Raw genomic sequence first — 27374 nt, forward strand, 5'->3', positions numbered from 1 at the left:
CATTACTCTCATATCTATTCCACTGTTATTATCTCTGAGTCTTCTGTAAAATGTTCTAGCTATGTTTCAGTCAGGCTTTGGGAAACTAAATGGAATTATCCAGAGATTCCCCAAGTACAAGGTGAATCTTGTGTAATACTAGTTGAAACAATAAGATCCCACGAACCTTTCCCATAGAGATTTTTTCCCCCTCCATCACCAATTTTAGGATGCTGGGATTGGTCTAAGGAAAGAAGCAGTTTTCTTTATAGTGACCAAGTTGTTAAATATTAGTAAAAATTTTCTATTTCATCCTCAATGAATTCTTATTATACATATTAGAAAGCACTTCCATGCTGTATTAAAATGCCGTGAGAAAGCACACGGGATTTTAAAATATTTTAATACCACAAAGATTCTTCTTCTTTCTTCATTCTCATTCTTTCTTTTTTTATCGTAATGCCACAAACGTATCTACACATGATCAAGATCTTACATAGTGTCCCATCTCCCTTTAGCAAGGGAAAACATTCTTATTTGATTCTTTTCTTTTAAGATTTAAACAATATACAAATAATAAAGAGTAACATGAGGTCTCTTTTGAAACTTCACTTTCTAATTTAGCAATAAAAAATTTCTGACAATCATTCAAAGTACAAGAATTTTTATTCCACATCTAATAATTCACTTCCAATATCTATTATATACATCTATTACAAACGTGAATCAAGAAAATTAGCAAAAAGAATTATCACTAATTTGTAATTTTATACCCCAATATCCATATAAGAATATCCAGAGGGGCCCGGTGGCGCAGCGGTTAAGTGCGCACGTTCTGCTTCAGCGGCCTGGGGTTCCCTGGTTCGTATCTCGGGTGCGGACATGGCACCACTTGGCACGCCATGCTGTGGTAGGCGTTCCACATATAAAGTAGAGGAAGATGGGCATGGATGTTAGCTCAGGACCAGCCTTCCTCAGCAAAAAGAGAAGGATTGACAGCAGTTAGCTCAGGACTAACCTTCCTCAAAAAAAACAAAAACAAAGACTATCCAGAAAAGAACCTGAACACTAATTTAAATTGAGAACAGGTAAGATCTACATAGAAACTCTGACAACTTAAATTAAGAACCAGTTTCAAATGTTCATCCAACCAGCTAGTAATCAACTTCACTGATTTAAAGAAAGGCTCATCACAGTGAAAAATCTGAGTATTTATTTTAAAATATAATTTCTCGCTTTTAGAAACACACACTTCTCAAGCAAATAAGAAAAGTTACTGAATCATATTAATTCACCCAGTATTATCTCTACAGTGACATTAAGGCAAGTCATGCAGGAGATCATGTTAGTTCCTTAACAAGTTAACCTCAAAAAAGAGATGCCTCCAAAGCATTCACTATTATTATCTACAAATCTGGCTGATCCCATTTGTATTTTTAGCCCGAACATCCAACTAGAACAACATCTATAGAAGCCAGTCTCAAAAGGGCATGGCCTCCAGCAACTTCCCCCTCTTTGTTTATGTATGCCACTCTTTTTGTCTACAAGTAGAGATTATTCCCCCTCCCTCTGACTCTGGGCTGGCCTTGACTATCTTCGAGAAAAGCAACATTCTCAGACTTCCGAATTTACGGCTTAAGAGAACTGGCTGATTGGCTTCTATTTCCTGTCTCCTGGAATGCTCCTTCTTAGAACCCAGGCACCATGCTTTAAACAAATCCAAAGACCATGTGGAGAAAGAGGCCCACATAAAGTAGGACTTGAAGGCCTTTAGCACTAGCTGAACTCTCAGCCAGTGGCCAGCCATGTAAGTGGGGCCATTTTGAACATTCTAGCCATACTGGCACCCCAGCCAATACCAAGTGAAAGTGAAAACCCATCAGTCAACCAGAGATTTGAGAGAAATACTAAGTTGTTTTTTAAGCTACTAAGTTTTGGGGTTGTTTGTTACATAGAAAGTTACCTTTTATACTGTTTCACTTATCCATTAACTGGATAAAAAACCATTTTACATGCCCTAAAATTATTTCATCCAAGTTTCAAATGTTTCCCCAGTTCTGATCCTGAGACTATCTTGTGTATTTTTTAAAATAAACCTTAAATTCATCCCTCAACTTGTCTTTCCATCCCCCATATAAATATATCTTTATAAAATGGTGCCTACAGTCCCTCAATCATTTTCATTTCTCTTCTCAGGTCCTCTTCTGGTTCCCATGTATCTTTTCTGAATTATAACTTTGCTGACCAAGGAAGTATTAGGAAAGGTCCTTGAGGACCTCCTAAAACTGAATGAGATTTTAGCATATAGGTTAGTTAATGTAACTACTGCTTTAATATCATTTGCTTCTAGTACATTCCGCTTAAATTATTTTGACAAGTAACCAAGGGTAAACTTTAAGTCTAGACTATGTTTGAATTATGTTCAACTCTGAATTAGTAGTCTCATTAATAAGATTTTACTGTAAAATTCCTAATCAAAGCACTACATTAGTGTGGTAATGAGAAAAATTCATGAAGGAGAAATATCCATTTTATGTTGGCATTTTAAACAAATTTTACATTTTCTTAAACTGGAAATCAGGGCATCCGTACAAAAATTGCCATTCACAATTCACAAGTGAGGGAAGAGGTAAGGCCAAAACAGAGACAAATACTATACAAAAATTTCAATTTGATTAAAAGGATAGCCCTTCCATGTGTACTGTGCATTAATCACTTGGTGCAAGCACAAATGAAATACCTTCCTATCTCAAAATTGACTCTGAGGAAACAGACATGTTATAGCAGGGTAAATGGGACCAAAGGCAAGTTGTGACTTACTCAGATTCATAATAAGACTGTTTCTGAGCTGAGAAAGAATACCAAATCTCTAACTCTCCATTCTCTGCTTCAATTATTAAGGCATCATTCTCGGTGACCCTCTTCCAGTTGGCCTTTTCTCAAACAGCAGCCACAATAACAGGCAAGGTCAAAAACGAAAGCAACTAAAATTAAAGAAAAAATTGGCTTCTCCCTATGGAAGCTGACTCAACATTTAACAATGTGTGGTGCCCTAAAAGCTGCAAACTACTACATGGGCACCTCCATGTCCACTTTAACTCGATCAGGAGACCATTATCAAAACATAGCTCACTGGGACAAAGCAAAGATCAAGTAGTTGAGAATGTTCTTAGGCTGAGGTCTAATGGGGAGTAAAGAAGATGATCTCATAATGTCACTTTATGATCTGTAAATCACACATTATTCCATAAATCTGACAAAAGTGCCAAGATTAGGATTGAGTCAGCCTTTAAATAGGAAAACAAAAATAAGCAGCTGCCACTTTTCTGACTTAAATTTAGAAGCTGGTTGTAGATATAAAGCACCTTCTTACTTCTAAAGTCCAAAAAATTTTCAAAGTTCTCTTCTTAATACTTTAGAATTTAAACATTGCGCAAAAGTTCAAGAAGCTTCTTCAGGCCTAATGGAATTTTGTTTATGATGCACTCCAAATTTGGTTAGGGGTTTCTTTTTCTTTTTCTTTTTTTTGAGGAAGATTAGCCCTGAGCTAACATCTCCTGCCAATCCTCCTCTTTTTGCTGAGGAAGACTGGTGCTGAGCTAACATCTGTGCCCACCTTCCTCTACTTTATATGTGGGACGCCTGCCACAGCATGGCTTGACAAGGGGTGCATACGTAGGTCCACACCTGGGATCCAAACTGGCGAACCCTGGGCCACCAAAGTGGAACGTGCAAAATTAATCATTGCGCCACCGGGCGGGCCCCATGGTTAGATGTTTCTGAAAGCACTAATACAAAATAAAGTTTTAGTAAAAAAAGTATTCTTGTAAATGGGGCAGTTTAAAGCCTAAATTCAATTAGGTTAGTGTCCATATTTATTTATATTTGTTTTGGTATTTCAGGAAAAGACACAAAATAGCAACTATCTAACAAAGAAATAAGATTTAGACTGAAAACTTATAATTACTTCTGAAAAAGCAGGACTAGACCATAAATAATATCAATGCCCCTATGGCCACCTGTTAAGACAGAAGTCTATGTATCCCATCATTCTTTAGCTGTAACCATAAAGTCTGGTTTTACACCTAGGATATCCAAGAACCAACAGATTAAAAACATCAAATATCAGACTATACGAATTTGCCAAACATACACATAGCAAAAGACAAAGCATGATACAAAGTTAAAGAATTAGGTTCCAAAGGATTTAAAAGCATCCACAAAATCCAATCCAAGCTCATACTGTGCTTCAACCTAAAACTGATAAGTAACCACCAATCCTGATATCTCCCATTCTCCACTATCTACATTCCCCCTTTTATCTCCTGAATTTCTCTACAGATTTCATCAGTTCTTATGGGTCTTGGGATTCTAATCTATATGGCCTTTCCTTTCCCAGAAAGTGATACAGCATCTGGCCCCCACATTTTACTATCTCTACAATTTAGCGATATTTTTGTTTTGTTCTCCCTATTAGATAATAGTTTTGCCCCCAATCTCCTTTACCCAGGTTTTCCTGATCACTCAACCTCTTGCTTTTCCTCACCTCGTCCTTACTACAATATTTAGCCTCTCCTGTCAAAATAGAGTATGTATCCCTTTTCTGACATCTGTAATTCTCGCTCATAGTTAATACCCCCTTCCTTTCCCAGAGACTGTCACCATGGCCTTAGGTCCTCATCCCCAGTCCTTATCTTCCTAAATAAGGCCTCTTCCTTTCCAGAGTTTGTCAACATTAGTTTGGCCAAGCTGGGATTGCATCCTGAAGGCAAAGGCTATCTCTCCCCCGTCATTCTACAAGTCTCCCACCAGCCCTGGCTTTCTCTCCGCCACCCCTAGATCCATCAGCATCCAGTCCTGCCCGTTTCCCCCCATCCCTACTTCCAATATCTTTCCTCTCACTATCCCGCGCTCCCCTTCTCCACTCCTGAATGCACCCTCCCCGGGCCTTACCCGTAACAGTGACACCGGTAAGGCCCTGTCAGCGGCCTCACGGCGTCTCTCCTCCGGGCTTCCTCCGCTCTTCAGTAACTGTCCCCACGCCCCTTTCCCTCCAGGGCCCCGCGCGCCGCCCAGATCCCCCTCCCCGATTAAGCTCCCGCTGTCACTTGGCCTCTCATCCACAAGATGGCGGAGCTGCTGCCCCCACCCCCGGGTCCTCTCCTCTATCTCTTCCCGCCTCCCTGGAGCTCCAGTCCCGTCCCGTCCCTTCAGCCGACCCCGCCGCCGGCCTCGGCCCAAGGTCCCGCTGCCCCCTCCTCCGGTGGGCGGGCGACCCAGGCCCGAGCCTCAGCGACGCCGCCAACGCCACTGCCTCCACCGGTCCCCGGCCTGCACCTTCTCCTCACCATAAACTTGAGCGCTTTCTCCTGCAGCACCGCTTCGGCCGGGTCCATAATCGCCAAGGGCCACTGGCTCTGCACTCCGCCGGGGCCGCCCCCTTGGTGCCAGGCCGCAGCCAACGCAGCGCCCGGATCCCGCCTCCTCTTCCTTCCCCCCGCCCTCTCTTACCTTTCGGGCACCGGCAGGGGGGCTAGGGAAGACCGGCTATTCCGTGCGCATGCGTGAGCCCGCTGGCTCAGGGGATTTGTAGTTCTGGAGCTTCTCGCAGCAAAAAGTGAGTCCACGCCACGAACTGCAACTCCCGCAGTTCACTGCGGCAGGGTCGCCGGACCGACGAGCCAAAACTAAACAACTTGCCCGCAAGCAGAGAAAATCAGCTGATGGGAATCGTAGTTTACACCGTCTACGGGAGCGGCACAGCTGTCTCCGTGGTTACCAAGAGACGCCAGTGGCTGCTTGCCTGGCATTTGATATCAAGATGGCGACCAGTGCCTCACCTGTAGCCCAAATACTGAAAGAAACTGTGAGAGGACTCAGAGGTCCTAGGCCCTCCCTAAGTGTAGTTTTAGAGAACTAGACAGCCCCAAATTTCATATTTCTGGCGTCTGCGGGACGGATTTCGACCCAGAGACGCTGGGCCTATGGGCACCTGGCAGGACTTCGCAGATCAGCGCAGAATTTCAAGGTCCTGCTAAGCCGTCGCTCCACATTTCTCCTGAGGACCTTATTTTCCCCCACGGCAAGTCAGGGCCTGGTAGAACTCGCTCAGGAAATTCTCGATGTTTAGCTCTCAGAAAGCATAACCTGCTACTGCTGACCCTGAGATGTGCATTAAGGGTCAAACAAGTACTTTTTAAAAGGCTTCAGTGGTAGAATATAATGGCCATCCGGCATATAAAGCATGTAAGTATTTAGTCTGGCCTTGAAAGGGACAATATGAATTTATTTTGGAAATTGGGTATACTCTAGGTGGAAAAAAACACTAGGGTTGTGCTAAAAGTGATAGGCTTATACAAAATATCTGAATTTATAAAATAAGCTAATTAAGGAAATGCTTTTTCACTTATAGGGAAAATTTCCATTGTAAACTATTTATTCATTCGTTCATTCAACAAACTAAGCATATAACCGTGTGCAGACATCCCAAGAAATGAGGATTCATTAGTGAACATGATAGACCCAGTCTTGTGGAGCTTACAATTCTAGGATGTTAATACTTTGTCATAGTCATCCCTATGTCTACAAAACTCAGCACAATACCTAATATATAATAAGTTTTCAGTTAATAGAAAGTTTTACTTTTTAATTTCCAAAAAAATTCAACACAAGTACAAAATGGAGAAGACTTAAAACTCATTCATATGAAAACTATCCCCAGGTTTTCATAGGACTAAGGCAGTATGTGACACTTGCCAAAAAAGCTAAAGGAGTCCTAGGCAGCTTGAAGAGTAGTGTCTGGGAATAGAGGCTTATGGTCTTATTGAAGTACTTTGTTCAGTTATGAGCACCATGTTCTACAAACATCCTATGCAGGAGCATAGCCAAGGGCAGTATGACCAAGAGAGAAAATATTGGTGGATGCTTACTCTAAAAAAACAGCGCCTAGGAATAACACAACAACTAAATTCAAGTGTTTGAAAGTATTGAGAGGCATATGTATGTAGCTCCTTAGGGCAAACTCGGACCAATGGTGGGATAATAATAATGGTGGTGATGATAATTACAGCTATCACCTCATTAGCTCTTTGTGCCAGGGACTGTATTAAGCATTTTGCTTTCATGATCTCTAATATTCATAGTAACTCTGTAAAACAGGTATTATTATCTCTAATTCGCAGATGAAGTAAATGGAACTGATAGAAGATAAACAACTTGCTCAAGTCATACAGCAAATTACATAGTCAGTATTCTAACTCAAGTCTGCTTGACCCTAAGCCCTGTGCTATTTTCACTGAACCACACTGCAGTGACATAGTACTCAGACTCAGAGCTTTCTGGTAATCAGAGCTGACTTGACAGAGGAATGGACTACCCCATTCCTGAAAACATACACAGGCAAGATGACCATCTGTCAGGGGTATCGTCTAGGGGATTTCAGTTTGGATGGGAGGTTAACATATTTTTTTTTTTAAGATTTTATTTTTTCCTTTTTCTCCCCAAAGCCCTCCAGTACATAGTTGTATATTCTTCGTTGTGGGTCCTTCTAGTTGTGGCATGTGGGACGCTGCCTCAGCGTGGTTTGATGAGCAGTGCCATGTCCACGCCCAGGATTCGAACCAACGAAACACTGAGCCGCCTGCAGCAGAGCGCGCGAACTTAACCACTCGGCCACGGGGCCAGCCCCGGGAGGTTAACATATTTTAAACTCTAAGATGCTATTCTGTTGAGAAGTCATTTGTTTTACTTTGTTACCCATAGAGGAGTATGAAAATATTGACTGATGAGGCTGGCAGTCAATGAAGGTCCTCACTTTTTCCAGTCACGTAAAGGTAAGAATTAGTAAGGCAGATACAAGGAGTTTTTTGTTTAGAAGCCAAACCAGCTAGATAGTTCATATGTATAGGGTTTGAAACTGAGCAGACAGGGGCTAAGTGAGAAACGGTAAATTGTCTCTCTTGAACACTGACCACTATGGTCAAACAAACTGAGAAATCCAACTGTGAATTGCCTATGAAGCCCCTCATATCCAACATAGTTTAGGACAGTTTATTAGACTAGAAGTTAAGAGGCCTGGTTCTAGCTGATCCTTTCTCTAGTTAATTGGTTGAGTTTGGGCGATTAAATGAACCTCTTTTGTCATCTGGAAAACAAAGGTCTCTGCCAACAATAAAATAAGTGCACCTATGAGCCCACTTATGGCTCAGTTGCTCAAGGAGAATACTAAATCATTAGAACCTTTAAAGTTCCACTTTACTGGAAAACTGGATTTCCAGTGTGAGAAATCACAGCTACTACTGGACATAATTTTTTCCCCTAACTTCCTAGTGTAAGACTACAGAATACTCTGACTTATCCTGGTCTATTAGTGTCTGTATCCAGCCAGTAATCTATCAAAATGTCTCTTCCAGCCTCCACCTCCCATGCCAGCCTGTTCCAGACTCCTTTCATCTTTTTTTGCTTAGTTCACTATATTCACCTCCAATCCAGTTCTCTGACTCCAGGCTCTCTCTGTCCACCTCATCTGATAATCTCTTTTAGACTTTGCTTTCATCACATTTCTTCTCTGCCCAATCCTTTTATGTCTCTCTTATCTTCTATATCGTTTTTAAATTCCTTTGTCTGGCCTTCCAGACCTTCTTAATCTTATCCAATCCTCCCTCTCCAGCCTTACTTCTCACTCTGCTTTAATACACCCCTCTACTTCAATCAGGCCTTTCTCCTACTCACACCTGCTCAGCACACTCCTGCCTCCTGGCCTTAGTTTATGGGAGTCATTTTGCTATTCTAGAAGGCTTTCCTTTTCCCATCTTGCCTACTCACCTTTCAAGATCTGATTTAAATCTTACTTTAAAGAAATAGCTGTCTAGTTGTTTATCCCCTTTTAGCGCCATAGCCTGCTCCCTTTTCCCTCCTCCCATAGGCAGTGTTTATCTTTTTGTTGGTATGGTTCTTGCAAAAGAGATAATTGTTTTGAGTGTGCTACATTTTTAACTCACAAATGTAATATTGTTTTATATATCTCATTATGTTTCATACTTCTTGCACCCAGTACCTATGGTTTTAAGATCCATTCATGTTGCTATGTGTACATAGAACCTGTTGCTTTTAACTGCTGAATAGTAGTCTGTTGGTGTGTATCCGCCACGTTCTACCTATCTACTGTCCCAGCAAAACTTCCAGTTCCCAATCACCCCAATAACGCTGTAGTGATCAACCTCCTACCTGCCCCTCTGAGTGAGAATATCTTTGGGAATACATACCTAACATCATACTTGCTGGTTCATAGGCTATGAACGACACTTAACTGGACTATGTAGTGGCAAATTGCAGTACAGAAAGACCACAACAGTCTACGCTTCCACCATACACTCTACCACACTTAGCATTATCGAGCTTTTCACTTCTTTTTGCCAGTCTATATGCTTTACCTTCTCTAGGCAACCCCACAAGGATCATGCCCTTCTTTAAGCACACTCCTCTGCTCTTCTAACCGCTTTCTCCATTGTGTGCACTTATAACACATAGCAGGCCAGAGCCAGAAACATTCCCCACTTGCCTGTACTTTTTTCTCATCCCATGGCATTTCTTTTTCCTATACTACTAAGGTTCTCAACCCTGATTGCATGTAAGAGTCATTTGAGGGGCTGGCCCCGTGGCCAAGTGATGAAGTTCGTGCACTCCACTGCAGGCGGCCCAGTGTTTCGTTGGTTCGAATCCTGGATGCGGACATGGCACTGCTCATCAACCACGCTGAGGCGGCGTCACACATGCCACAACTAGAAGGACCCACAACGAAGAATATACAACTATGTACTGGAGGGCTTTGGGGAGAAAAAGGAAAAAAAATTAAAAATCTTTTAAAACTCTTTAAAAAAAAGTCATTTGAGGAGCTTTATGAAAAATATTGATGCCCAAGCTCTATCCCCCAGGTATTCTGATTTAATAGATCTATGATAGCCATTTGGCAATGGTAATTTTAAAAGGTCTCTGATCAGTTCTTATCTGCAGCCATATTTGAGATCACTGCCTTGGAGTTTAGCTGCCCAGTGCCTTCTTGCTGACCTCTGGCTATCCAGAGTCCCCCTCCATGCCCCTCTTGCTTTCCAAACTCTAGAATTACCCCCCCCCCCAAAACTAATCTATTTTCCAAGGATAGCCAAATGAAGCTCAAGGTTGAATAGAAGCAAAGTGATTAACTGATTAAAAACCCATCAACTATTTGAATATCTGATAGGCTTAATCCTAGGATCAAGAGGTCCAGTGGAAGTGGGAAAGGTTTTTTGTATTTTAGTTAGCAGGAGAAATACTGTTTTAGTTGGAGGGCTAAATAAAGAATTTTTCCCCTTTTCCCTCACTTCCTTGTCCTCATAAAAAGTCAAGAATCAGTTCCCTACTTCTTTGTTGACCTCATTGGGGCTTTATATTCTCGTGCCTAAGTGGAACAAGTCATTATTAACAGTGAACTGTGATCCAGATTAGGTTCCCTCAACAGAAACTCCTACTATCACAGGCCAAAGCCAACTTTGTCTGGATAGAGCACTCAGTCCCCTTCAGGTCGGCTCTGTGGAGTGGGGATGGGGTGGGGTGATTGATAGTGGGGCTACCGGAAAGAGTGTTCCAGGCAAAGGTAAGTGCATTTTTGATGATGCAATCTGAGAACCAAACCAACGCTAGTGTGACTTTAGGGGAAGAGTGGCACCAGATGAGACTGCAGAGGACAATAGCATGGAGTTCTATAGGCAAGCCATTATTTAGTTGGCATATGCTTGTCAGGTGAACCAGCTGACATCCTTTCTAACTGGGGTCGGTGCCTGTGCCTTACCAGCTATAAAATATCTTGACTTTCGCCCCAGCTTATAAGCCAAATTAAGGAATTTGGACTTTATCCTGAGGGTTGTAAGAAACTACTGAAAAATTTTAAGCAGGGCTGCAGCGTGGTTAGCTTTGTATTTTTAGAAAAATCATTTGTGGCTGGAGACTGGGAGAAGGATTATGACGTTGCTGAAATTTTCCTGAGAGAGATGATGGAGGCCTGATGAGGGAGGTGATGAGAACAGAAAGAAGTAGATAGACTCCAAAGATACTGAGGAGATAGAATCTGTAGAACTTGGTGATTGATTAGATATGTCATGGATGATGTTAATGAGATGTGTCAAAGATGACTTCTAGGTGTCTGGCTCAGGAAACAGGATGAATGAGGAGTGCCATTTTTTGAGACAGGGAACACAATAGAAGGAACAGGTGGTGGGAAGATAATCAGTTCTTTTTCAGACATACTGTTTCAAGGTGCCTGTGAGACTTCCACATGGATTCAGACTTTGAAGAGGCAGATGGATATTTGAAACTGAAGTTAGAGAGAAAGGCCTGGGCTCCAGGTAGATATCTTTAGCATAAAGGTGGTAATTGAAGCCCCCTTCCCCAGGAAAGGATGACATCACCCAGGAAAAATGCAAGCAGTGTAAAGAGCAGCAGATCTTGGAGAGAGTCCTAAAGAACATTAAGATTTACAGGATGTTGCTTATCAAAGGGCAAGGAGTTGGCTGGGAGGGCGAAAGGGGTAAAGGGGCACGTATGTATGGTGATGGATGGATGGCAACTAGACTTTTAGTGGTGAACACAATGCAGTCTATACAGAAGCTGAAATATAATGATGTACACCTGAAATTTGCATGATGTTATAAACCAATGTGACCTCAGTAGATAAAACTAAAAAAAAAAAAAAAATGTTTACGGGATAAGCAGAAGAAGAGGAGCCAGCAAAGGAGCCCAAGAAGTGACTAGAGAGGCAGGAGGAAAATCTGGCAAGTGCAGATCATGGTGGGAAGCAGATGCCATACTGCAGTGAGTTGAAGAGGGAAGCTGAGGAAATGGAGACTGTTGAGTCTCGTCTTATAAAACGAGTTACTGTCAAGGAAAAGAGAGAAAGGAGAGCACAGTAGTTAAAGGTAGAAGCTGGGGGTCTAGCAAAAGTGGTTATTGTTTTGTTTGAAAGCAGGGAGACTTTAGTCCAAAGGAAACTGAAGAGGCATGACACTTAAATGCAACAACTGACCTCTGATAGGGCCCTGGAATAACACACATATACACTGACACACAGAAGAGAAAACAGCTATAAAAGATATTAGTGGGACAACGAGGAAAAAACTGTATATGGGTTGTATGTTAGATAATAGTATTATATCAATGTTAAATTTCCCCGAGTGTGATAATAGTATTGTGAGAATAAGAGAATTCGAGAATGTCCTTGTTCTTAGGAGATACATCCTGAAGCGTTTAGGGTGAAATGTTATGATGCCTACAACTAACTTTCAAATGGTTTAGGGAAAAATAGTGTGTGTTTGCGGAGAGAGAGAGAGAAGGAAAGAGGGAGAGAACTAAAGCAAATGTAACAAAATGTTAATAATTGGTGGATCTAGGTGAAGGGTTATGGCTATTCTTATACCCTTCTTGCAACTTTTTGAGGGTTTGAAATTTTCCAAAATAAAAACCTGGGGAATAAAAAGAAGTGAGAGACTTGAGCATATTTAAATGCTGTTGGAAAGGATCCGTTAGAGAGAGAAAGTTTGAAGATAAAAACAGAAAAAGAGGGGATAATGATGGAGGCAGGTCCTGGGAAAATAAGAGTGTATGAGATCCAGATGGAGGGATTAGTCTGCAGTGACAGAAAGGAAGGAAGAGAGTACGGGTGCAAAAGCAGGTGAGGTATAGAGTTGGAGGAGAAAGGTTGAGGAAGCCCTTTCTAATGGCTGTTAGAATAGGCAACTAGCAATCTCTGCCACACAAAGAAATGAGATTTTGCATTTTCTGCTCTTCTGGATTATGTTTATCCCCTTTCTTTCATTCATTAGCACAGACAATCAAAAAGTAGCTTTCTTTAGGGGCTGGCCCCGTGGCCGAGTGGTTAAGTTCGCACGCTCTGCTGCAGGCGGCTCAGTGTTTCGTTGGTTCGAATCCTGGGCGCGGACATGGCACTGCTCATCAAACCACGCAGAGGCAGCGTCCCACATGCCACAACTAGAAGAATCCACAACGAAGAATATACAACTATGTACCGGGGGGTGTTGGGAGAAAAAGGAAATAATAAAATCTTTTAAAAAAAAGTAGCTTTCTTTAGATTAGATTAATGTTGTGCTAGACCAGTGGTTCTCAGCAATTTGTCCCCAGAGGACATTTAGCAATGTCTGTGCTCCAAGCCTGCAGCAGGAGGATGCTGTGTAGGACACAGGATACCTCCTCCTTTTTAAGGATATGTTCTAGAAGTCCAATCAAACAGTTCTGCTTTGTCTCATTGGTAACTATGTGACCTTGGACAAGTTACTTAACCTCTCTATGCCTCATCAGCAAAATGGGGACCATAATAGTTCCCATCTCATTGGGCTACTCTAAAGATTCATAGAAAATCCTTAGGACATTACCTGGCATGTAGTAAGTACTCAATAAACGTTAGCAATTAATAGCTCTAAATTTCACATAATTTTCATATAGAATCAAGATGGGCTCGGTTTGTACCTTCTCCTTCCTGAACAATTTAGTCTTAAAACCATTATGTAGGACAGAATGACGTTGATGTTCATGCTGAGAGGTGGTCTGGCATGGAGTTTTGGAGCCCAAGTGGTGTGGTAAGGGTATCCATGTGGAGGAAGAAACCAGCAGCAGTGATAGGAGATTGGCTCCATACACAAATACATATATTCCCTAGCTCTGCCCACTAAGAGGGCCTTGGAGCAGCAATACCCAATAACAATGAGTACACTTAGCATCTTTGCTGCATGTTTTTCCCAGTTTGGGAGATTAATAAGCCTTTTGTGCTAACAAAGTATCTTTCTCGTGATTTCTTTGCTTAGATTTGTTAGACACTGTTTAACCAATAGTATTTACCACACTTCACCTTATAGACTTTAGTTAAAGTTTATGCAGGTTATTTTCTCTTTAACTGGCCTTTGTCCAGATCCCATCACTACCATTCCTTCAAGTTGATGATTTCCTTTAAGTGGCTGCTATCGTCTCCCAGACATTTCCATTATCTGAAGCAATTTTTCATTTGATTCCTCCTTTCTTCCAAAAATTCCATTTGAGGAAGAGATGACCAGGGCCAGAATTAGTTCTATCAGTGAATACTTAACACTCACTATGTGTTTATCATTCTGTAGGTAAGTAAGAGATGAGCCCTGCCTTCAAGAAGCTTTCTGTTTTGTAAGGGAAATAAAACAGAAAAATATATACTAACCAGGGCTTTCTTGGCAACAGTAGGGGCTGGTATCAATCAGGGTCCTGGCACATGCAAACTTGATTAATTTGAGGAGGGTTTAATTAAGGGCCTATTTTTGAAGGTGTGGGCAGGATTTAAGGAGACCAGCAAGGGATAGTGCACACCCCTGGGCTAGCAGCAGCAGGGAGCCATACCACTCATAGGCCTGAAGGGTCGGGGAGCGCGTGGTTACCAGACCCTGAGAAGGTAGCTGTGGGGAGAGGGCCACTTGACAATAGCTACGGCCTTCAAAAGGGAAGGCAGCCCTTCCACAGTCACTCAACGGGGAGGGATCTGGAAGGATTCATACCCCAGCATCACTTTCTTCCTGCCCTCTAAGCTTCTTCTATCTCCTGTTAGCTAAACAACCAGAAGCCAGAGGGCAAGATGCAGTCCATATAGGTCGTTTCCCAGGGTGGGAGAAGATGGAGAGTGTCTTTGGAAGGGCAAATGGAAGATTTTAGCATAGGGCCTGCTTAGGGGTGGGTGAGATTTGGAATCTGCAAGGCAGTGGCGGGCACTCAGGGAGGCCCAACGGAAAAATCCAGGGGGACTTACAGCTGGAAGGAGCTTCCATGTGGGGCAAATTAGTCAGTAAGTGAACAAAGAGCAATCCAGACAGCCAGGCTGTCAGCCTCTGAGAGGTCTGGGAGCAGACTGGGGCAGGAGGTGGGGGAAAGGCAGGACTTTAATGTCAGAGAATTACCCCTTAAATCAAATGCAACACCCTCCATGTATCAAGAGACAATTTTTGATGGGAACAGCTTTGAAGAAAGGCAGGAGTGTAGAGGAGAGAGCAAGGACAGCTATACAGGAAGGTCTGGGTTTCCTATCCCGAAATATTTGTCTTGGGGTTCTGCCACAGTTGTCCCTTCTACCACTACTGCACCTGGATCCTAGGAGTCCTTTTCTCACTGGCCCAAATGCAAATGAAACCCGTTTGACTTGGTTTGTCCTTTCCACAGCTAAAATAGGCTGACATTTAAAATAATAATTTTTAAAAAACACCTTACTTCAGGCACCGGCTCCATGGCCAAGTGGTTGAGTTCATGCGCTCCTCTTTGGTGGCCCAGGGTTTCACCAGTTCAGATCCTGGGCACGGACATGGCACCACTCATCAGGCCATGCTGAGGCAGCATCCCGCATAGCAGAACTAGAAGGACCTACAACTAGAATATACAACTATGTACTGGGCGGCTTTGGGGGGAAGAAGAAGAATTTTTTAAAAAAATTCTTACTTCAGAAACAATAACAAAACCAAGAGAACACCTAGAAGTAAACACACAGACACAGAAAGGAAAAAGGTATAGTGTGTGTGTATTTAACTTTCACTTGTGTAAACATTCAAACATAAAGGTAAAGAGAAGAATATGATGAACCTCCTTTACTCATTACTCAGCTTCAAAAATATTGACTTATGGCCACTTTTGTTTCATGTGAACCCGCACCCACTTCTTTCCCCATCCTCTGGATTATATTGATGCAAATCTCATATATATAATTTCAGCCATGAATATGTCAGTAGCTTGTAATATCTAAGGTCATAAAACTCTGTACAGATTTCTGATCTCAAAGATTTCCTGAGCACAGAATTCCTTTATCCTAATCCTGTATACAGTTATTAAATGGACACATGACTGAATGCTACTCTCCAGTCTCTGTCAGAGAACTGTCCCAGAAACGTCCTAACTGTTGGAGAGCTTCCTATCTAAACTTTATCCTCAGTCTTTCAGTTCTCCTTGCTGGTTCCGTTGCTGGGCTGAGGGTCTCCCTCATTCACAGCAGAGCCCTGGAGATTGACCCTGAGAACCACCATCCGGTTAGGCTTAGCACTGCAGCTTTAGCTGGATCAGGAGGCGAAGATGCATGTAAGGCACTTTTCCTGGCCACAGCTCATGGTAGGGACTCTATAAATGTTGGAGGGTGATGATGCTAATGATGTTGACAAGGTCCTAACAGAATCTTGTCAAGGACGTGGGTCCAGAGAAGACATAACAAAGATTCATTTACCAAAATTTGGCTTTGAAGGCTTAACTTGAATCTAAGTATGGCAGAGTAGTTTTTCTGTTTATTTAATTCGCTTTCTCTAGAACATAGGGAATTTAACAGACGGAGGGGCTCTATCACATAATACTGGAGATATCCAAAGAGTTGTAAAGCTGGGCTTTTGAAAGATATAATTGTTTTGTTATGAGGGCTCACCTCCCAACATTCTCCTCAATTCAGTCACCTGTCACTGAGGGAGTCCTTCAGAGAAGGGGCCAGACCCTGGGAGAAAGGATTGAAAAAGGATCTCAGGATGGGGTCAGGGTGGAGGTGGAAAAGGGAGAGAAGTAGCAAGTGGAAGGACATTCTCTGCCTCCCTCCAGAGTCAGAGGGCACAAGGGTCCCACACTGACATGAGTGGGAAGAGAAGCCAAATGACAGAGCCAATAAGCCACTCTTGAATCTTCAGGTCTCTTTGTAGTTATAAAACATTTTTATTCAAATCATCAATACTAGGTGGGGACTTGAGTGGCTCACAGCCAAACCCTTTGGGGCACAAACTGTGCTATTCACTCCCTTCAGTGCCAGGGGTACCGGTTGGTGCCAGTTACCTCATGAACAAAATAGTTAGCTGCTAAAACACCAATGAGATTTCTTGATTCTAAACCTCTGAGCTCCTGAACAGACCTCCTCTGTGACTCTCCCAGTGATAACTGTGAGAAACCAGAGAAAGGCAACTCAGAGGCTTCCTGTAGCCTTAGTTCAGGGACACCTCCACTGAGGAAGAACCGAGGGTTGATTCCGAAGAGTAGGTGGATAAATCCTGCTCAAACATTTCTGGGACAAAAAAAAAAATCAAAGTGCCAGTTCACACTCTTTCCCCTTCTGTACCTCACTAAGCAGCCTGAGTTTGAGTTGATGAACCTTTATTGTGCTGAAATAGAGAAAACTGTAAATTGTTCTGTATAAAAAGGCAGGCAGGGCAGAAAGCTTCCGGTGGAAAAGAAGGGATTCTGAAGGTGGAGGAGGGGGCTAAAGAGAGGCCACCGAAGTCAGAGGAGCAAGGAAGGAAGTCCTCCCTCGAGCCCAGGCATGTCTACCTCAGAGCCTTTGCCCTTGCTAGTCACACTCTGACCCACGCTGCTCTCTCCTCTCCTGACTGGTCCTCTCACCCTTCCAGCATCAGAGCACCCAGTTAGTCCCTTTAGAGCAATTGTCACAATTTATGATTAGTGTCCACTTACTCATGTTTCATTTGTCTCCCCCATGGACTGTAAGTGTCATGACATGAAGGAGGACCCAGGTATATCTTATTCATTATTGACGCAGCACCTGTTGTGGTAGGTGCTCAATAAATATTTGCGAAAGGGAAGATAGGAAGGGAAGAAGGGAGAGAGATTTTGGTGGGGAGAAGCTTCTGTAAGGAGAGATCTTTAAAGAGTGAAGTATAGTTGAATTTCCCTTTTTTGCTATCCCTTTAAGAGACTAAAAAATTACTCTTCAACGCTATTTAGAGTCAAATTTGTGTTTAAAAAAAAAGAGAGACTTCATGCTGACTACACGGGTATATTCACTATGAAAAAATTCATTGAGCTGTAACCTTATTATTCTGTGCACTTTTCTGTATGTATATTACACTTAAATAAAAATTACATTAAAAATGAGAGAAGGAGAGAAAGAGGCTGTACCAGTCCCAGGTGTGTAAAACACAAATACAAGTGAGGAGTAGAAAGGAAAGCATAGGTGAGGCCGGGGACCAGAGTGAATTCGAACAAAGGCAAGACGAAGAAACGCAGTTGGCATGTATGAAAAACTAAGGAGATCTGGGGGAGTGGAGGTGAGGGCTGCCTGAGGTTAGATTAGTGGCCTGGATGCCACGGTGGGGAGTTTGGGTTTGATTAGGAACTAGTTGAGGGCAGTGTTCATAGTTTATATCAACGGTTTTCCGGTTTTGGATGCACAATGATCATCCGGAGAGCTTGTTAAACAGTGGACTCATGAGCCCCATATTCAGAGATTCTGATCTAGAAGACTGCATGGGGCCCACGAACCTGCATTTTAACAAGCTTGTCAGATGATTTAATTAAAGATTGTCCTCTGGCCATAATTTGAGAAACACAGAACAGCCCCTCACTCTCCCATTTGGCCCAGGATCCAGGGTTCTTGTCAGATATTTGTTGATTTTGATGAAGATCAAACATAGTATCAAAGTGAGCATGACTCTCAGGCTAGATGTCCTGTTCCTAGCTTAGATCAGAATTTAGATCCTGCTATAGAAAGACACTTTCCGTACTTATAATTGTTTGGCGGTTTTCACTGGTTTTGTAGTTAAGAGCGCAGGCTCTGGGCCCAAAACCCAGGTTCAATTCCTGGACCAGTTATTTAACTTCTCTGAGCCTGTTTCTTCAGCTATAAAATGGGGATAGATAATAGGATCTACTTCAAAGGATTATTATGAGGATTAAATAAATTACTGAGTGAAAGCATTCACCACCATGCCTAGCATGTTTTAAACTCTCATTAAATGACCACAAAGATCCTGTTCCCTTGCGGTCCTCCTCTCCTAGCCCTTCCTCCCTCTGTCTTCTTCTCCAACACTGAGTAATAGAAACAACTGGAGAAGTAATTGGGCTTTAGCTTTGCAGACAGGGTCCAAAACGTCTTGCAGCCTCCTGCCCTCCCCAGTGCCAGGGCAGCCAGGCAGGGAGAGGTCTGGCCTCTGTAGACCTCTAGCAACCTCTGTGTGAGAGAGGTTTTCCACTGAGACTCTTGGTCTTACCTGCCCCCAAATTTTATTAGTGCTAGGTCTGATTTATTTCCGGCTCTGGATTCGTAACTCCAAATTAGTTAATGAGTTGATATAGTTGTGCCTCATGAGAATATAGATCTCCTTACCTTGGATTTTCTCTAGCGGGAGGTTGAGAAATCAAGAAAATCTTCAAGGGTGGCAGGAGGGCAAGAGTCAGGATTATCATCTTTTTTTAATTCTTTTTTAGGAGTGAAGCTGGCAACCATTCCTCATTGCCCCTCCACCCATGCTGCTCAAGTGCCAATGCCCCAGTGTGCTAGAACTCACGGGCAAGACCTCATGAGCAGACAATGGCTGGACAGTCACTCAGCTGCAGAACACCCCTCCCTTCCCACGGCAGGGCTTCAGCTGGCGGATCTGGCAGTTTATTTGTCAATATTATTTGTTGTTAGCTTAATTGTAAGAAAATTGAAAAGTGTAACACATAGCCATGAAACCCTTAAGGCTGGTTAATCTTTTTGGATTGTAACCAATGTAATTTTTATTAGCTGATCCCATCTTGATTATAATATGCAGAGCCCTGGAAAAGTTGCTGAAGGCTTCAAGTCATGGTGTGCACAGAGAACAGACAGGCTCCATCATCTGCATTTTCTGCCAAGGAGAGAGAAAGGGCAGAGGAAGCTGGACTGAGAGAATTGTATTTGAGATGCCAGTGGGGAGAGGGAAGCAGTCTCCACGATGCATGCAGAAACAGTCCTGGTAACCCCTGAGTAGAGGGGCTAGGCCAAGCCAGGTCAGGTGCTTATGTGCCTTATATGCTGGAGGTGTCAGGCCCAACAGTATGCTGCAAGGACATTTGAGTAAGGGCCATAGCTCAGAATTAGGTTTCAGTAGAGGAAATGGAAACAAATCCAAAAGGCCAAAGAAAGCACATGTTCTTTCCATCAGCATTGGCTTATTTATGATTCTTCAAGGAGTCCCTCTTCTTCAGTTTTACAGTTCAAGGACGGTGGCATCAAAAATCAGAACTAGATCTTCAGTTGAGAGTTTGCAATTTGTAAGGGATGACTCTGGCAGTCTCTGGTCCCTCTCTGGACTTTGATTTTCTGCACCAAAGAATGGAGAACAGACATTATCATCCATTCTACTGCCTCTTTCTCGGCTCTGACATATGAGAGGGTCTCCTTCTCTGCTTTTTCTTCTCCAGAGAAGGAAGGGGATTTACCTTCCTTGGGTACCTCTAAATACCCAATCCAGCAATGAGCCCCTGCAAAGGGTGAAGTTAGGGGCCAGAAACACCAGGATTCTACCAACACTTGACTGATGCCCTTGACCCCCAACCATACACTCCAACAAATGAGCCAGCAGCCTATTCTAGACAAATGAGGAGCCTAGAGGCAGCACATGAGCATTTTTTTTCCTTAGCCCTTTTATGAATATAAATATTTAGTGCATGGTGTTTTTCAGAATTAAATCTCTGAGCCTAGATGAGCCTGGTAATATCATTATGTAGATACCAGGGACGAGCTACCTGTGACTGCTGCGTGTCTTCTCATTCAGCGACGCCTGTGATGACTTGATGCACTTTCATTTGCCAGGGCAATCATTAATTGCATATGAAACAGTTGGTGTTTGGCTTTAAGGGAAGCCCATTGGGTCAGTCACCAAGTGTTTGGCTCAGTGATCTACAGCTGGCTCTTTGCTCCTGCACTCCTGCTTTCCTTTCAAAGCAGTCTTACTCAGTGTTTTTAGGACCCCCTGAGGAAGAGGCTGTGAAACATAGGGGGTTTTAATCTGTGTTTTCCTTTGGGCATTATGGCTTTAATTTTAATATTTTGGATAATAAAGAATGATTTTAAATTAAATTTGCGAGTCTGCCATCTGTGATTGTTTGGACTTTTTCCTCCTTTCTGGCGGGGTTTTTTCTTAATTCTTTCTGAACATTAGCAAGAGTGGGTTGAGAGTGGAGGAACAAGGGGGAGCAGAGTAGGTAAACCCTTGGAACTTAGAGGAATGAGAAAAGGCTTTGATCCTTGGCCTTTGGCCCTGGGGGTTGGTGGAAAAACCTTGATGCCCTGGGGCTGGCCCCGTGGCCGAGTGGTTAAGTTCGCGCGCTCCGCTGCAGGCGGCCCAGTGTTTCGTCGGTTCGAATCCTAGGCGCGGACATGGCACTGCTCGTCAGACCACGCTGAGGCAGCGTCCCACATGCCACAACTAGAGGAACCCACAACGAAGAATACACAACTATGTACCGGGGGGCTTTGGGGAGAAAAAGGAAAAAATAAAAAAAAATCTTTAAAAAAAAAAAAAAAAACCTTGATGCCCTGGGTCAAAATCACAAAAGTTAACTCAGATGTAATTGCAGCTTCCTGTCATCTCTTCTTTTTTTTTTTGAGGAAGATTAGCCCTGAGCTAACATCTGCTGCCAATCCTCCTCTTTTCGCTGAGGAAGACTGACCCTGAGCTAACATCCATGTCCATCTTCCACTACTTTATATGTGGGACACCTACCACAGCATGGCTTGCCAAGCGGTGCCACGTCCACACCTGGGATCGGAACCAGCGAACCCAGGGCAGCCAAAGCAGAACGTGCACACTTAACTGCTGTGCCACCGGGCCGGCCCCTGTCATCTCTTCTTGACTTGACTTTAAGAAAGTGATTTGCCAAGGTTATGCCTCAGTTTGCCCAGCTGTTAAATAAAGAAGTGATTTTCCCCATGGAGGTACCACTACAGTTTTGATACAGTCCTCCATCTGAGGACAACCACTGGAACCCAAGGCATTATCATTATCCACCAAAGGCCGAAAGGGTCTGAGGGGTTATGTGTGTTTCCAGATCTAAAACTAAATCCGAAAAATCTCTACCTAGAAATATGTTCTTAATCTTGTCAGTAAAATCCAGGAAGAAGAATTTTCTACCCTTCCAAGGGAAGTGAGGACACATCATCATCACCACTGCAGACCATGGCATTAATGAGTCAGACAGACAGTGCCATTGAACACAGACAAATACTGAGTGAATGCCAGAATAAAATGAAAAAGCACCTGCCAGCAGAGGGGTTGGTATGATGAGTGGGTTAGCTAGGGAAGGTGGGGCTGGGGGCTTGCACAGCAAGGCAAGTAACTCGTTCTCCTCTATTTAGTGGAAGGAGGCTTCTTGGAGGGGTCAAATTTTGTCTTTGAGAGGGGAGAGAGAGTTTGAGGAGGAGTGCAGGGAGAGGATCCCTGGCAGAGCACATGGGCCGTCAGAGCAAAAGCCTCAGGAGAATGCAGTGATGAGGGCCTGGAAGGCTAAGAAGATGAGTGGAAGGAGATAGACCCGGGGATGGAGATAAAGTGAAAGGGGAGGAAAGCCACTTTAAATGTTCTCTGAAACCAGAATAGGGTATAAATAAAATCCCAGGAAGCTGCTGGAGGCCTGAAGTTGTGTGTAGGTCAGACACTCTGTTAGCATCAGAGTGATTTCCCACTGTCTCCATTCCCTCACCCCAAATTCTGCTTTTATAAAATCTGGGTGGGGCTCCCAGCCACCCAACTACACAGAGAGAGCCAAAATCATTGCTACACAAGTCAGAGGACAAAGGTTCATGAAATGAGCTTGAAGGTCAGGGAGGCAATAGCCATGGCTCTAAGCAGGATCGAAGCTCAGGTAAACAAGTATTTATCATGTTTTTAAGACCTCACATGAGCATCCTTTGTCCCACATGACTCCTAGACTGAGAGATAAGCTTGGAATCTCAATCAATCTCTCTCTTCTCTCTCTCTCTCGATCGTTCTCTCTCTCTCTCTCTCTCTCTCACACACACACACACACACACACGCAGATTCTCTCTCCCCCTCCTCCTCTTCCTCTCTTCTCTCTAAAATTCCTGGTTCTCCTAAATACAACCTTGGTATCCCCACAATAGTAGAAAACAACCCCAACAAGTGCCTATGAAAAAAGCCTTTAAGACTCATGAATATTTAGCTCGTCCTCATGTAAAATATATGACTTTGTGTAAGGATCAGGCGAATGAGGTGCATGATTTTTTTCTGATTTATGGGCCTGGAGACGGATTATTCATAGCAGAGCAGCTGTGTGGAAAGATTCATCCGCTGCAAAATGTGATTGTACATCAGGCAGTGTGTGGGAACGGAGCTATGACTAATGGCTGCTTTACATATAAATGAGAAGGTTTGTGCTGGGAACCGTAAAAAAATACAATCACTCAGCTGATGGGCAGGCTCCTTATCGTGGGTGCAGGAGAAGGACCACAGGAAAGGCAGGCAAATGAATGCCTTGCCCCCAAAAGCTGAGCCAGGTGGGGGTGAGTGTCAGGGAATGGGAGAAGGATGGGGGGAATTGGAGAAGCAGCCAACTCTCCTGGTCTGGCTGTAGTCAGTCTCTGCATTTGTAACTCTGTCTTCCAGGCCCCCCTGTGACCCCTGAGAGCTTGCCAGGGCAGAGAAGGCCCAATGGAAGTGTCTGCATCACCAATACATCCAGGGGTGACGATCAGGCCCTGAACTCTCCAGAGCTTGGCGTTAGGCTGCTGAAGATTCAGGTCCATTTAAGGAGTCAGCACAGGATTCATTTGGGTAAACCTCTAAAGAGAAAAATTGCATGAATCTGAGATTTCCCTCTGCCACTCCTCACATCTCCCTCGCTTTCCCCTGTTCGTCTCTCTCCTCTCTTGTAGCTGAGACAGGCTGTCTAGACATTGCAGATGTGGACAGATGTTGGGTCTGTAATTTATAACAACGGCCTCCAGAAGGCAATTCCAATTTGTTTCGGTAAGGCTTTGAGTTACAGGCAGAAAAAATATCCTGTAAATACCGTTGACTTACATGGTAACTACACCAAGGGTTTACTTAGTGAGCAATCACTAACTACAGCATAATTACATATCCCTGCAGATTACCAGAGAATTTAATGACACTGAGCAGGTAATGACCACTAAACTGAGTTTCTGGCTTTGGGAGGACCTGGAGAGCAAGGGACTTGAGCCATACTTAACAGGAATTTATGCCTATTTCTTCAAGTCACCAATTAGTCTCCATTTTGAGGGCTTTTCAGTTTTATCTACATGCTAGACATCCCCTCGCCATCATACTGAACTCCAAGCAAGTTGGATGCTGGGTGTTGCTTTCCACTGATGCAGTTTAAAACCATGCAGTATCTGTAGGTATTCACAAAGCCCTCAGACAAGCCAGGAGGCTAGAAAATTATCTTTGCTCTTATCATAATGGGTCAGCAGCAGGGCTGAGCTGCACCAATCCACTCTCACTCTCTCCTGCTGGCCGATGACTAAACAGCTGTCCAGGCCAGCAGTGAATGGGACTGGCCCACCCAAGATCAAGCTAATCCTCATGGGGACTATATTCTGATCTGGTCATTATAATGGGAAATGGAAAGGTGAATTTCTGGAATAGTTTTTCAAGAAATTTGGGATGCTTCTTACTATCATCTGAGATAGTATATATGGAGGAGGAGCAGGAGGCTAATATTAAGGCCAGTACACAGAGAGGTTAAGTATCTGGCCATAATCAGAGTCTGTTGGTAGCAGAAGCCAAATTTTCACTTGAGGTCTGCCATCCCTGAGAACTCTGACCAGTTGGTTCCTCTGGGTTTAGGGAATCAGAGCTGCTGGCAGCTGGGGAGCTCAGGCTTCCCTGGATATATAGGGTTGCAGCTGAAATAGCCATCAGGGTATCATTCATATCAGTCTGGGGGAAAGGGAAAGAGGAGTAAGAATAAAGGGGGTAGGAAAATGTGGAAATCAAATGAACACGTTGACCGGGTTGGATTCCAATTTTTAATCCATCACCAACCTCTTCTAGTTTATCCATTCCATAGAAGCTTCCTTCCCTCTCTTGCCTGTCCAAAGACAAACAAGACTTAATAAGCCTCTAGGCACCTGGGTTTCCACAGACCCTGAAAAGAGTACCTGATGCCAGTTTAAGAACAGATATTGTCTAGAGAACCCTGATTCTTGGCGATGGCAGTTGTTTTCTCCCTCTCCCATTCCTCCCCTCCCCTGTCCCTGCTTACTGAGTGTATCCATCCAACTTCAATGATATCTTGCTTCACCTGAAGAAGTGGGTCTGGTTTAGAGTGTCAGCTCCTGGCAGAGCCACAAAACCAACCACTGGCTGGGAGGGTAGGCCACCTGGGCCAAAGGAAAGGAGTTAGGATGATCAGGTGTTGTGACTGAAACTGCTCTTCACTGGTGGCCATTGACCAGTGGGTCTAGCTGTAAGGTCTGGCCTAGTAGAAAAGGTGTCAGCAGCAGCAGAATGGGTTTAGGAAACAATTTGTGTCTTAGAAGTTTAAGGTTTTGGATGCAATATCTTAAAGAGACTCTTGAGACTTAATTTGTGGAGACTTCAAAAAATATGAGTGAGTCCTGCCTGCCAGGGGTATGTGAGATTTTTGTCCCACTGAAAGATATAGAATATAGAAGACAATGGCCTGGAGCCCTCTAACACCAGGAGATCCTTGTAAATGCCCCAAGCCCCACACAGTTCCCTGGAATGAGTGGATATGGTTACTTGTACTTCTGGCCCTAGGAGGGCCGTGGGGAGAAGGAGGAATGCCCTCTGGTCAGGGAGGACAAATGAGCTATAATAATGTTAATAGCTGACATGAATTGAGAGATTACTATGTGCCAGGCATATATTATCTCTTTGATGATACATCTATGCACTAGCATTTTGATAAAGAGAAAGTTACCCACTGCTAGGCAACAGAACTTTCCTCAAAACAAGAGGAAGCACATAGTACACAGTCTCATTCTGCAGCCTGCCAGTATTAGCTGGAAGGTCACATATAGTTTCTAGGAGTGAAGGATACAGCAAGAGGACAAGGCAGCTACAAGGACACATGGCCATAGATGTCTGTGGGGAAGGGACTTCAGGGGGCAGACTCAGGTGTCTGCATACTTGGAGAGTAGATACCACTGGGATATGAGAGTACTAAGGAGAGGATGGGTTTACTGATACACGTGTATATGTACATGAACATATGTCCACACACAACATGCACACATAGACATATATCATCTGGTAAGTAAATATCTCTGAATTCATGAGAAAGGACCACATAGCTTAGGCACAAGGGACATATTACAAGATGTGATTGATTCTGTGCACACAGGAATGATGCTCCATCTCCCACAAATATCCCTTCCCAGACTTCTTGATAAGCTAACTCAAACCTGGGGTGTTGGAGGAGGACATAGCAGGATTGGGAGGGGTTTGCCTTATGGGCATCTCCCCAGAGGGATTAAGGTCTTGTCTTCTCTAAACCTACCCTTCCTGCCAGGGCCAGGCCTGGTCTCTGAGATATCTTGTGTATCTGTGGGAAGGCTATGGGTGGACAGACTAGGGTCCGGTCAGGAGGAAGCATAGGTCCAGAGTCTAACCTGAGGTTGTTTAATACTGATCAAACCCTGAGAATCCAAAACTAGTTGCCTGAAATAAATAGTAGAAAGACAGGAGATTTGGAGCCAGAAAGCCTAGGTTTGATTCCTGCTCTTTTTACTGATTAGCTTCTCATTCATTCGTTCACTTAATAAATATTTAGTGAGCATCCATCGTGTGCCAGGTGTGTGACATTTTTGGGGCAAGTTATTGTAACTCAGTTGGCATCAGTTTTCTCATCTCTAAAACAGGGATCATAATGCACAGCTATGACAGTTGTGAGGATTACATGAGATGAGGTGCTTGGTACATAGTTGATTCTCAATAAATGCTTCTTGTTGTTCTTATCACTAGTAAAAGAATTCCAATTATGCCTCTTTAATAAAGTCTCTTTCTTTTGCTGTTTTCTCCCCCAAAAAAGTGGATGAGGTGTGTCTGGGGGAAGTTTGGGAGAATTTTGTATGGCTGAAAATCAGCCACTTCTCATAGGTGGCTCTGACAGTGGGCCCAGGACGTGGCTCCTCTCTGGAGTGAGGCAGCACAGCACAAGTTTCGCACCATGGTTGTCCTATTCACTTATCTGTCTCCCTTCCTGGACCGGGAGCTCTTCAGGGACAGGGACTTGTCTTCACTTGTTTAGCATTGTGGCCACAGTGCCTCTGACAGTCCCTGGCACACAGGAGGCATTCAGCAGAGGTTTGCTGAGTGAATAAAAGAAGGAAGGAACTGGGTTTCTAGCCCTATAGTGGCTGTGCAGACCCCTCAGTCCTTCATTCAACAAACATTTATTGAGCAACTACAATGTCCTGGGTACTGTACTAGGTGTTGGAAATATAATGGTGAGCAAAATAGATATGGCCCCCGCCCTCAGGAAGCTCAGAGTCCAGAGGGAGAATACAGGCTGTAACCAAATAGTCACAAAAGGAAACATATCCTTACAATGTGTGGTCTGTGTGGTAAAAGGAAGTAAATGATGCCTAGAAAGTATATCAAAGAAGAGAGAGCTAA

At 43.5% G+C, this 27374-nt stretch overlaps 2 protein-coding genes across 13 annotated transcripts in view; one reads left to right on the top strand and one right to left on the bottom strand.

Annotated features, from left to right (window-relative positions):
* BTRC (beta-transducin repeat containing E3 ubiquitin protein ligase) overlaps nucleotides 1–5794 on the bottom strand; it is a 166991-nt gene extending 161197 nt beyond the window's left edge. For 2 of the 11 annotated variants that reach the window (XM_023640702.2, XM_023640699.2), the window contains exon 1: nucleotides 5328–5461. In XM_023640702.2, coding sequence (XP_023496470.1) covers nucleotides 5328–5375 — 48 coding nt within the window. In that variant the 5' untranslated portion in view covers nucleotides 5376–5461. Of the gene's footprint in view, nucleotides 1–2799; nucleotides 3308–4932; nucleotides 5135–5327 lie in introns of those variants that run through there. The other 9 variants (XM_070261262.1, XM_070261269.1, XM_023640692.2 and 6 more) reach the window with 9 other exon arrangements.
* LOC138923266 (uncharacterized) lies at nucleotides 5026–26746 on the top strand. 2 transcript variants are annotated; one of them, XM_070261310.1, is made up of 2 exons: nucleotides 5026–6225; nucleotides 23376–26746. In XM_070261310.1, exon 1 carries the CDS (start codon nucleotides 5107–5109, stop codon nucleotides 5545–5547), a length of 441 nt encoding a protein of 146 aa, XP_070117411.1. In that variant the 5' UTR covers nucleotides 5026–5106; the 3' UTR covers nucleotides 5548–6225; nucleotides 23376–26746. The 2 variants fall into 2 exon arrangements, with proteins under 2 accessions (XP_070117411.1, XP_070117404.1); XM_070261303.1 differs by lacking the exon at nucleotides 23376–26746 and adding an exon at nucleotides 19213–20830.
* The last annotated feature ends 628 nt before the right edge of the window (nucleotides 26747–27374 follow it).

Source organism: Equus caballus, chromosome 1 (assembly GCF_041296265.1).
Source record: "Equus caballus isolate H_3958 breed thoroughbred chromosome 1, TB-T2T, whole genome shotgun sequence".
NCBI lineage: Eukaryota > Metazoa > Chordata > Mammalia > Perissodactyla > Equidae > Equus > Equus caballus.